The sequence below is a fragment of the Brienomyrus brachyistius genome, chromosome 23, assembly GCF_023856365.1.
Source record: "Brienomyrus brachyistius isolate T26 chromosome 23, BBRACH_0.4, whole genome shotgun sequence".
Lineage (NCBI taxonomy): Eukaryota > Metazoa > Chordata > Actinopteri > Osteoglossiformes > Mormyridae > Brienomyrus > Brienomyrus brachyistius.
Window position 1 is genome coordinate 4,763,781 of NC_064555.1, and position 12,412 is coordinate 4,776,192.

General features: G+C 50.1%; 1 protein-coding gene and 1 long non-coding RNA gene across 2 annotated transcripts; both read right to left on the reverse strand.

Moving 5' to 3' along the window:
* Positions 1–4,033: 4,033 nt before the first annotated feature.
* On the reverse strand, positions 4,034–6,682 carry LOC125719203 (uncharacterized). The gene is made up of 2 exons (XR_007385036.1): positions 5,086–6,682; positions 4,034–4,716 (listed from the first exon to the last, which is right to left on the reverse strand). It is a non-coding gene; the product is annotated as an uncharacterized LOC125719203 (long non-coding RNA).
* A 926-nt stretch (positions 6,683–7,608) lies between these two features.
* Positions 7,609–12,412, reverse strand: pabpc1b (poly A binding protein, cytoplasmic 1 b). The gene is given in 16 exon segments (XM_048993776.1): positions 7,609–7,984; positions 8,107–8,205; positions 8,289–8,419; positions 8,500–8,584; positions 8,671–8,793; positions 8,795–8,820; positions 8,901–9,011; positions 9,108–9,198; positions 9,288–9,560; positions 9,646–9,741; positions 10,011–10,148; positions 10,222–10,316; positions 10,449–10,588; positions 10,762–10,877; positions 10,987–11,180; positions 11,848–12,412. Coding segments are annotated over 15 exon segments (1,905 nt in total). The 5' UTR covers positions 12,041–12,412; the 3' UTR covers positions 7,609–7,984; positions 8,107–8,112.

Genomic DNA, 12,412 nt, shown 5'->3' on the forward strand with positions numbered 1-12,412 from the left:
CAGCGTGCAGTTTGTATGTGCAGTACAGCATGCTCGCATTTGTTGTCCTTAAAACTGCTTATCATTATTGTCTTTTTTCAGTTTCTAGGCAACAGTCTGAACACTGTTCCCTTGGCTCGCCTGCGTCTGCTCTGGGTACACAATAACGTCTATTGTCTCTTTTTACTCTGCACATCAGTGTGAGTTGACATCTGTGAGTTTGGGTTGAGTGATTGGTCACATCAAGGGTTAACATTTGTACTGAATGCTGAGAGACCTAAAACTACACAGAGGCTAGAAGTAACCGCATTGATGGAGCCATGAGCAGATCACATGACTGAGGAGATCACATGACTGCAGAAGCATAATCCCGAGTGTCTAAGTCAACATGCCACCTATTTTCCACCCCAGCATGACCTGTCAACAACGGTGACATAGTTTCCAAAGTTTTGAAAACTAGAATATTTTATCCCGTATTTGTCTGATAATTCAGCATTCAATCAGTGGTGTTTAGCATGTATAGCTATTTTTAATAAATCAAATATATTTAGTTACATCTGTGAAGCAGGGGTGATTCTAGGTTTTTTTCTTTTTTAATTGGCACAGAAGGGACTAAGCACCAATCAGGGGTGACCATGGGAAATCAGAAAATTCTATCAGGAAAAAATACACAAAAATTGGCTTAGAAAACATAGAGTATGATAGATGTTATTATCATTATCATTATTTTTGTTATCATCCTCATTAATGACCTTTATGCCCAAGGAACATCATTAAAGAGGTTCTCTGATGTCTGTTTTGATTCATGTGGTTTGCGTCGTGTCTCTCACCCTGCTTGAAAAGCATGGTACTGTGATTCAACATTGCAAATCAAGCAGCTATTGACAGCACTCTCATCCAATGGCACTGGGCACTGACAGACTGTCAGATTGACAGTATTTTACTCTATTGGTGTTGGGAAAGCACCGGGGGTTATGTTTCGGGGTGGGGGAAGTGCCACCCTGTGTGGCCCCTTTAGACACACCCCTGCTGTGAAGTCAATCCATCCATTTCCCATAACCACGAAGAGAGTCTGACAGTGAGCCTGGATCCTACCCACTGGAGCATAGTACATGAGACAGGAGACACCATGGATGGGATGCCAGGAAATCCCAGGATGGCACCTGGAGACACTAGCATTGGTGGACCCCATTGTGGCCAGCCGAATTGTGACCAGTCGTCATGGATGCTCTAGCCCAGTGTCTCTCAAACCGGTCCACAGGGACTTGCGGCCGGTCCACGGGGGATCCCAAAGGATCGGTTTGAGAAACATTGCTCTAGCCACCAAGGCATACCCAGTGTTGATTGTAGAATTATCGCCATCTTCTGGTCAAATGTAAAAGCGCACCCCTTACATGTCACCAATGATTTAGCCAAAAATAAAACGTTACAAAGATGTTAATTGCATAACATCCGGCACTGTGGATGATTTTCCTTCATCGGTCACTGGAGGGATCATGATTTTAGCGTCCTCTCGTTCGGGATAAAGTCAATGATGTCAGGGCTTGTGTATTCGTGTATTTATGGGGGAAGACAAGGCAGGATGGCGGAGTTCTGATAAGTGCCTAAATGGGTTTCCCCCATGTGTGGGGACTGAGCTATATCGCAGAGAAGAAGCACAGCAGTCTGCTTCCTGGACAGACATTCTGCTTGTCAAGTAACACAGGGGCAGTGTGGCTCAGTAGGGTTGTGTCTGGGATGTTGTGCCTGTCATTGTAATGTCTCTGGCCCAAATCCTAGTACTGCCAACGACATGGTGCTCTTGACCAAGCCCCTGAATTCCTAGTTGCTCCAGAGTGATGAAACGTACTTTAGCATCTGATAAATGTAAATGGCACTTTGCTTAATTCTTCTGAGGTTTTATGCAAATGAGACTACCGTAGTCTCTGTTTGCATAGTACTTTCCTAATTCAAAGCACATCAAAAGGTACTTTTGGAAGCATTTCCCTTCTGGATCAGAGTGTAAATTCTCTCCTTGACAAGTTCTGATCCAGTGTGATGGATTTGCAGTCTGTCTATGAATGCTTTCCTCCAGCGTTTCGGGTCAAACTTTTCTTCATGCCAACACCTCCGTGCACGGTTAAGCAGTGGTGTAAAAACTCAGATGGAGCAACAACAGAAGAGCGCAGCAGCAGCTGAGCAGCACGCTGGCTGGGGAATTCACCTTGAAGTTTAGGTCATTTAACAGGCATTTATTTGATGCTTTTTTTTCAGGGAATCAGCATGCACGAAAAATATCAGTGAACCACATAATAAACATGCATGCAGAAAAGAAGCAAGCAGTAAAGCACAGAGACAACATGTGTAATAAACAGGCCGTGTGACGGGACATGGTAGAGGGGAGCTATATCATTACATACATGTATGTAGGCAGACTGCTGTGTATGTCTCCATTGAAAAACTGAAGAAAGTAGCAGGACTGCAGAAAGACAACAGCACAGGATTTATCTCCAAATGAATGTTCAATGGACCGCGTCTCATAAACAGTCTGATAAATATACAATAAGAACAAGAAACAGACACAGCGACCACACACAGAGTCGACGCTGTGCCGGGATACTTGAGGAACTGTATGCTTTCGGTAACGATGCGGCACTCAGATGAAATCGGGGCCAGAACAACATGCTAAAGTTTCCCAAGATCTTCAGAGAACAAAAACATGCAAAGAAAAGCCAAGCATCCTCTGGAAGTCCCCACTGGGGTGTGGTCTGTGTAATTTCTGAAATATACTGAGGATATAGGCCAGCTAGAACTGGGCTGGGGCCGATTATGAGACAGTGGGGGCCTTCGACACACTAGGACACCCCGTTGCATCACAGCCTTGGTGTTTGGAGAGAACTACGTTGAGGATTAAGACACCAGATGGAGAGATTGTTAGAAAACGGATAATTCCCCTCAAGAACCCCTAGGTTTGGGGAAGAGGGATTTTAGGGGTGGGTCTGAGATGAGCTGATGGCCAGATGTTTGAGAGGAGGGCTTTAGCTACTAGGATTGATGACAGTCAGACTGCTAGTTACAGAGTGAAAAAGACAGGCACGCCTGGTGATGGACAAAGAGGGACGTAACCCCTGGACGTTGCTTCGTGTTGCCTGACAAATTTCCTATCGCTCTGTAATGTGGCCGACAATGAGCCAAGCTTCAGACTCAGGGCCCTGTCCATCTCCTTGTCACAGCATCTCCTCCTGAATGGTGTCAAATACGCCCACCATGCTTTCTGATTGGTTCACATGCGCTGGCCGAGGGCCATTGACCCACTGGAACAGGAAGTGGGGAAGCAATGGCGCTTACTGAAGAGGAAACGGAACATCCTGATTGTGCTGAGGTCAAGGCAGCGGTAGAAGAGTTCGGACAGAGTTCAAAAGGATATCAGACTCTCATTCAGTCTTTATATCATGCTTCTTACCAGTTTCGTTTGGACGAGAGTGTGCACTTATATTGCTGGAATAAAATAATTTATTTTATTTAAATTATTTTAAGTATAAATTATTTTAAGTATTTAAAATAGGGCGATGATTGAGATTTTTGTCTTACTGTCTGTAGTCCTGAGACAATGCGTCTTATCCATAGACGCATTTTTGGAATTTCTTTAAACCAGGGTTGTTCTGGGTACTTTGGGGATGGGTGTTATACTCTCCTACATTAGTTTACGGAGAAAAATTCAAGAGCTGTCCACTGGGCATGAGCAAATCCCTCCCACCTCTGACTCTGAACGTGACCGCCGCGCAGACAGGCCAAGGATGAAAAGGTTTTCCGTGACGAGGAGATCCCAGTTAATGCTAACGCTGTTCCAGGGACAAACATAAAGCCCACTGGATTTACATACGCAATAGGTAACTGCTGCCAGCTTCAAGGAACAGAGACGGGATCCAATCTAATGCCACTTCTGGTTTATGTCCTCAGAGGAGCAGGAGAGAACCCAAGAGTATCACAGAGCTAAAGATCCCCTCCCCCCAGCCGACTGAGCTGTGCCCATAGGAACTCCAAGGCAGAAAAGCTGCGCAACACAATGCCAACATAACAGAACCATGTCAGAGGATTTATTCTGTCTGTCTTCTAACACCAGCTAAGGCCCACAACATGCATGCATATTTCGTTACGAATAGTGTGACAGCTCCAACCCCCGCTGACTTCCCACAATCCCACAAACCAGGTCCTGCATTCGCTCAGCTGTCTGTAGCTAAGCAGCAGTGTTGCCATGCAGCGCTCTCATGTAAATCCATCTTTTGGCAACTCTATTAGTTCCCACTGTGTAAAACTCAAAGTGACGGGACCATGCAGTGTACTGCCACCCATTTTGGGACTTCGGGACTTGTCTGTCGCATCTTAACTAACACGGAAAACGTTACAGCTTTTATAATAAAGCATTTCCCCTTATTTATCAAATGCATAGCAAACTCTGCCAACAAACGTTAACCTTTGCAGGTCCAGGCAGATCAATGCGCGGAGATAACATGGGGCCACTGACAGGAACGTGTTGCTTTTGTCACATGGATAAAAGGAGCCAATTAAGACATCCAGTCCAGGCTCTGTCCCTTAAACAAAGGGTGACGAGCCGAAGCATTCCACAGGTCTGCTGGCAAACTGCAAACAGGGGTTCAATGTGAGCAGCTCAAAGCTGAAGTCCAGCCAGACAAAAGACCAGGGAGTGACACTTAATAATCAGCCACTGGCGTGTCAGACAGGCTTGGTGTTCGTCACCTTTCCCATGGGAAAAAGAAAAACACTCAATGTATTACAGGTCAAAACTAATCCTTACAAGGATGACACATGTTTAAATTGCTCTGAGTATTTTTCCTCAGCCGTCAGATAAACAGCAGTGCTAATAAAACATTTACTTACATTTCACTGATTTGCTTTTATTCGAAGCAGCATACATTTTTTTGAGAATGGAATAATAGGGTTAGAAGCTTTGACCAGGGGCCTAGCAGTGAAATCATTCTTCCCTACTCTGGGATTTGAACCAGTGACCTACTGATCGCAGGCAAACAGTCTCTGGTTCTTAATGGCCCCACAAACCATGAGAGAAAGATAAAAGAATGAGACCCTGGGGCCGTTAGGGGCCTGTACCTGCAGAAGGGTTTGGACTCCTGGTGCTGACAGCAGGATGCACTGGACCCCACCCTGCGCCTGAATGCGGAAGGTGTCCTGGGGATATGGGTGTGGAGGACACATAGCAGAAGGGAGGGTCCCCGCGTCAGAGTGCGAGAGCAGATCCACCCTGCGTACTTCTGACTGCCACACAACAAACGCTGAACCAGAGCTACTTCTCCTGCTTGTGTACAAGAGGGCCTCTTGTTTTGCTGAGGTGTTAACGGCATCGCAGTCCACCCCGGGTGCTGATGAGCCCCAGAAGCTCTCCTTGCTGGAGATACTTCTCCTCCTCTCCTCTATATGCTTCTCTGTTATCGCCAGGTAATACTTTGGAGGGAATGTTAGCTGTTTCTTTCAGTATCTTCTCAGCTGTGGGGGAACGATCCTCAGTCATTTATTTATTTTCAGATGACCTACCTTAGGATCTTTTGACTCAAATGAGATTTTTTTGTCTAGTTTTGATTTCTTATAGCAGGAACTGTAAAAGTATGAAACAATAAACACAGATGCAGCTTTACCTGTTCATCCAATCTGTACAAGTTATTGTATCTGACCTTATGTAGACGTATCCCGTCCAGGGAAGGAGAGAGCAAAAATGTGGACCGTCTGGTGGTCCCTGAGGACTGGCCTGAGAAACAATGCTGAACACCCAAGGAAAACATGTTGTCTCTCTGTGCCCTGTTGTCCATTAAGCAGCCATTTTAATGATGCATTATGGGTTACTTACGTTAAATGTTAATATTCTCGCGACATAATACCCCCCCCTCTAGCCTGTGGTGCCTCGTTTCTGGGGCAGGGATGTTGAGATACACCGAGTTCGTCTCCACCGCTGATGTGCTTTCGTACCGCTGCTCTGCTTGTCAGGCTCCGCCCCCCCCCCCCCCCTCCCTGAGTACGGTGCGGTCGCCACACCTTTCACACCATTTATTGTATTTATTTATTGAACAGAACATGTAACATATTATTGTGTATCTTGCACATGTTGTTTACATACTTCATGCCTCGGCTTGTTTTCATTTACGGTGCTCAGGGAGTAGCTAACCGAGTCCCAGTGTGCTGTTGGGGCGGCGTACTGCACAGGGGGTGAGGTCTCGCTGCCTGTGATCAGACAGTTGCTGTTTCGAGTCCCGGCCTCATCTTTGGTGGGTGACTGTGCAAGACCCGTTCACCTCAAAACATGAACACCAGGTAAATGGTCTGAGTATGTGTTCAGATCCCAGGCCAGGCTTCACTCTCGTGTGTGTGTGTGTGTTTCAAAGAAAAGCTAGATGGAATATATGAAAAGTTCCATTCTGATGTACTGGTACAAATGGCAAATATAGGTTCATTACATTAAAGCGATGAAGAATTCAATCTTAAAGCCACTGACGCCAATGAGAGGAGCTGCCTGCTTTCCCACCCCCACGTTAGACCTCTTGATCCAGACAAAGGCGTCTCCTGGTTTCATGGTGCATGCGTGTGCAGGAGTCTGCACTGCGTGCTGGTCACCAAGTAAAAAAAAATAAAGGTGGGAAAAGCCCTAAATTATTTACTTAAAGCAGTGGTTCTCAAAGTCGGTCCTCAGGCCCCGCTGTCCTTCTTGTTTTCCTGCTATCCCTGCCCTACACACCTGAGTCCCAGCTGTCTTTCAGCTTCTGATTGACTGAACACACCTGATCCAGGTAATCAGCAGTGTGTGGGGCAGGGATAGCTGGAAAACAAGCAGGGCAGTGGGTCCTGAAGGACTGACTTTGAGAACCACTGGCTTAAAGGAAGGTAATCCTCAAATTAAGGTAACATAACCGCTGAAACTCAGAAGTAAATTTCCATCACACAAGCCTCTTCCAATTGCTTGTGGGCTCCTCCGCAGCATTAATAACCTTCGGATCCTTGCTATGGACTGGGGGGGGCAGTCTGCCGCGGGAAAACGGCAGCTGCCACAAACTGAGACGTTAACATATGAAAGACACTGGCGACGGCCCAGTTGGAGCACGATGAAACACTGTCCCGGCAGGAAGTCACAACTTCTGGGCTGGAAGAGGAAGCATGACCGACACTGAAATAATTAACAGGTGAGGAACGAAGGGAGTCTTCATTAGTTACGACAAACGAAATGCCTCCCCTCCTCATTTGGGTTGAATGGGCTCATATACCCAGGAGATGGAACCCCAGTCACATGGAGCGTCAAACAGTTTACGCCCCAGTCCCCCCCCCAGCTTAAACTGGGTGCAACCAGGGGGCAGTTAAATGCCAGGGAGGCCCAGCCCAAGACAGGGAAAAGTTAAACTGGTGTACCCCACCATTTGGTAAGCTGTATCACCAGCCCCCCCCAGACCATGTTTTACAGCCAGCCCCCTGATTAGCAGACTATTCGTTGCGTTGTCATAAATTCCCCCACCTTCAACTTAAAAAAAAAAAAAAACACAAAAAAAGTGCTCCTTCCCCCACCACGTCAGCCTAAAATCACCAGAAAAATTAGTGACCCAGGGAACCCCCACAGGCAGCACCAGCACACAGCAGTCAGTGTTTAAGAGTTTTATTAAAGCAAGCAAATGCAGTTCAGGAACAGTTCACAAGTGGGAGCTGGCAGCGAGCCACTGTCCCAAGCACTCACACGGTAAAAGGGATAAAAACAAGGGAAGGAATGAGAGAAGGATGGACGGCGCGGACGGACGGACGCACGCGCGCATAAACCCCAGGCTCTGCATGTCTCTTCTCACTACGTTTCTTTTTTTCTCGTCTTTTTTTAGTAACAAGGTCCAGCTCCTTCTCTAGACCTGGCAGTCAGCAGTTTCCTTTTTTTTAAAAAGTGTGTTTTTGTGTTTTTTCAATGTTTTCTGTGTTTTGTGTTTAATTCCCCCCCCCCGGGTGAAACAAGCTTCAAGGTTCCCCATTCCTAAAAGAACAAACAAAAAAGAAAGGTTTTAGCCATCAGGGTCCCCCGTTAAACCAAGTAAATAAACCAGATGACCCCGAAAAGCCCCCGGTTGGGCCCTGACCACACCATGGATGTCCCACCTCGGTTTAAACACTTGGAACACCGGCCGAGTTGGTCACGGTCTTTTGGGCGGCCTCTTTGGCCTGGTGAGCCTGCAGCACAGCGACAGCCTCATCCACCTGCAAGAAAGAAGCGTTCAGGCACGGCCGGGACGCACCGCGCCATCGAGGACCCCGGCGACAGCAATGCCCCCCCCCCCCACCTTGGAGCGCAGGGACTCCGGGGACTCGAGCATGTGCAGCAGCTCCGAATTGTCGATCTCCAGCAGCATGCCGGTGATCTTGCCGGCCAGGCTGGGATGCATGTTCTGGATGAGCGGGAAGAGCCGTTCACCTGGGGGAGGGGAAGGGCTCAGTATGAGAGCAGTGCATTGTGGGATGGCGTTAGCAGTCAGGGCGGACTGGGGAACTCACCCAGCATCTGCTTCTGCTCCTGGGGAGGAGCAGCGGCCAGCATGGAGGCTGTCAGGGGCTCCTGTCCCTGCACGTGGACTGCAGGCTGCGGGAACACAGGGACACTGTCAGAGACCTGGCTTTGGGGCAGAGGTGAGCGGGCGGCGGACGCGGGGGGCGGGACCCACTCACCTGCTGCATAGCCACTTGTGGCTGCGTGCCCATATGCTGCTGGGGGTTCCGCACTCCGGCCGCGTACTTGTACTGGGGCACGCTGCGCACGGGGGCGGCGGCGGCCGCAGCAGCCGCAGCGGGGGGGGCGGGGGCCCATGGTCTGCGCGGCTGTGTGGTCAGAGGAGGGAAAAGGTTACACTGAGCCAACAGTGCCGCAGATCAGGCTCCCCCGGGGGGGGCCCACTCACCAACACGCTGGGTGGACATCAGACGGGGCATCTGGGAGGTGGGGCGCACGGCGCTGAAGGCCTGGGGTCGGGGGGCCGAGGGCCGCATGGCGCCGGGCATGTTCTGGAAATCTGATGGGGCAAGAGGACAGAGGTGAGCAGATGGGGGTTGGGTGGGAAGGCGAAGTGCTGCCTGTAGTGGTGGTGGTGGGGGGGGGGGGGACTCACGCTGTGGGCGGACTCCCTGGGTGGTCCAGCGTGGACTGGGCCTCAGCTGGGCTATCTGGCTGGTGGGGTAGTAGGCGGCTCTATTCTGAGTCTGAGGACAGAAGGTCAATCACCGTTCAATACTTGTGTAGTAACCGAGTATCACTTAAATAGTAATGTGTGATGTCCGACCCCTCTGACCTGTGGAATGGCAGCCATGAAGTAGCCCGAGGGTGGGGCCGGCTGGTAGGGATTGATGACGGGGTTGGGCACGGCACGGACGCTGGCCATCCTCTGCATGTACTGGTTGGTGAGGTGGGCCTGCCGTTCCTCCTTCCTCTGGGCCAGCGCCACGTACAGCGGCTTGGTGGCCACGATGCGGCCGTTCATCTCCGTCACGGCCTTGGTGGCCTCCTCGGGGGACGAGAAGCAGACGAAGCCGAAGCCCTTACTGCGCCCCCCCTCCATCATGACCTTTGGGGAGAAACGACAGACCCGGGGTCATGGGGAGGGCAGGGGGAAATGCCACGGCCCACGCCCCGAGCGGCCAAAGCCTCACCTTAGCGCTGGTAATGGTCCCAAAAGGTGAGAACTCCTTCCTGAGACGCTCGTCGTCGATGCCGTCATCCAAGTTCTTCACATAGAGGTTCACTCCCTGTCACAGAGGGTAGTCAGATAATCTGCAGACATCACTTTGACAGATGCTAACCTGGACATTAAACAGGCATATATATTGATTCATTTAGCGAAGCTGCATCATCTACATGCAAAGAAAACATCAACACATACGTGATTCCAGCATTCCAGCTCACAAAGGTACTTCGAAGGATTCACAAGTGTCTCATATGGTGCCAAGACTGAGGCTGATGTAGGACGACCCTATTGGTCCGTACTACAGCCGAGGGGATGGGCGGAGGGCCGCACCTGGTAGCGGGTCATGCGGTCTTGCTTCATCTGCTCAAACTTCCTCTTGAGCTCCGTCTGGCGCTCCACCTTCTTCTGGGCACGGCCCACGTAGATAAGCTTGCCATTCAGCTCTTTCCCGTTCATCTCATCCACGGCCTGAAAGGCGTGAGCGGTCAGCATCTGCCTGGCACCTTCACGTCATGGTTTAGAGCAGAGGGAAGCACCTCACCTTCTGGGCATCTTCGTGTCTCTCGAAGCTCACAAAACCAAAGCCCCTGGATTTCCCGTTCTCATCAGTCATGACGCGGATACTCATGGCCGTTCCTAAAAAGGGTGCATATAGAAAACTCGGCACTTACTACATAAAATGGCTGAAGAGCCCAACAAAAAAAACACACACACACACACACACACACACACACACACACACACACACACACACACACACACACATACCGTATTTGCTGAAGACCTCCTTTAACTTCTCATCGTCCATGTCTTCTCCGAAGTTCTTGATGTAAACGTTGGTGAACTCCTTGGCACGAGCGCCAAGCTCCGCTTCACGCTCTTTGCGGGACTTGAAACGGCCCACGAATCTGCAGATTAACGAATATTTTTACGCACGTCAGACCTCTGAGAAGCACTATGCTCATTTTCGTAGTCTTAATACAAATCTGATAAGCTCACCAAGAAACGGCAATGTCTATTAATTCTCGAAAGGAAAGCATACGGCAAGTCGGACATCCTGCGTGAGGGGGGGGCAGCTTACACTTTTCGGTCGTTCAGCAGCATGCCGTTCATTTTTTCGATGGCTCTTTCGGCAGCTTCCTGAGTCTCGAAGTGCACGAATCCGTACCCTTTCGATCCGTTCTCATCGCACACCACCTTGGGGGAGACGTGCAGGTAAGCCACTCCAAACTGGCCACACCAGTTGTCTGACACGTCACAGTCCCACGTCATATGAGATTCAAAGACCACAAGCGCCACCGCGTACCTTGCAGGAGAGAATGTTGCCGAAGGCAGAGAAGGTGTCATAGAGGGCCTTGTTGTCAATGGACTTGTCAAGGTTCTTGATGAAGATGTTGCCAACCCCACTCTTCCTCAGGGACGGGTCACGCTGGGACCACATGATGCGGACCGGCCGGCCCTTGATCACGTCGAAGTTCATGGTGTCCAAAGCACGCTCGGCTAGCGAGAGAATATATCACGGTTACCCAAGCACAGGGACAGAAACCAAAGCATGAGGACCAACAATAGTTTCCACAGAACCTTTTCACACACACACACAGCTGACACCCCTCATGCACCACGGCTCTGACTACTACACATACACAACCTGGGGCTGCGGGCACGGGGGGTGGGGCGTGTTATCGCGTGACAGATAGGGGACTCTCACACCACAGTAGTGAGATGTCCAGAATCGGTGGTTACCACCACTCAAACCAACGCATTCGCACGCCCTCCGAAACTGGCAACCTACTGGGCACAATCACCATACGGGGGGGGCTGAAATGAGTTGTTGAGTAAAGCTTCAGAAAAATAAACACAACCCTCGAAATGTCGCCCGGATCATTTGCTGCACGCTACGAATCTCTCTCGCTGATTAAAAGGCCAACCTCCAAGGCGTATCCGGGCCATTGCCGTATGCGAGCCCGAATAGGCCTTTATTTCCTCCAAATCACGCACAGACCCCCAACCAGCCTCCGTGCCGCCTAGAGACACCTTAAGAGTTCCGTTAGCAAAGCGATCGGGCTAGTTTCGCCGTTTAAAGCCCACAGGCCTCCCGCAGGGCCAGAACCATCCTGCGGCCGATGCGCCTAGACACGCCTTCGCGGTACCGGGGAGAAAGGCTTACCGTCGGCGGGCTGCTGGAAGTTGACGTAGGCGTAGCCGAGCGAACGCCGGGTGATCATGTCCCGGCACACCCGGATAGACAGGATGGCCCCGGCTGGGCTGAACTTCTCATAGAGCATGGCCTCGGTCACGTCCTGATGCAGATCGCCCACGTAGAGCGACGCCATCGGATAGCTGGGAGCGCTAGGGTTCATCTCGGAACGCGCCACGGACGACCAGGAAGTAACAGGAAGCGGTTCAGAGCCCGGAGAACGTTTAAGAGCAGCCCACGGAAAGCTCTAAGAGGAGCGGGAGTGAAGTCCAACACAGGCCCCCGAGAAACGGACCCCGACCGGCCAACGTGATCTAAATACTGTGCGTATAAACACCCTCCGGACGCCCCCACCGGCTCCCCCGCTGCGCGGATTTCACTATAAAAACGAACAAAAAATATTTTTAAGAGTTTTTTTTCTGATTTTTAATTTTTTTTTTAATTTTTTTGATTTTTTTAATAAGGTGTGCCGAGGCTAGCTCCGGAGCACACACTCACTCACACCGCACTAACAGCCGGGGTTTAGGGGAAGGAT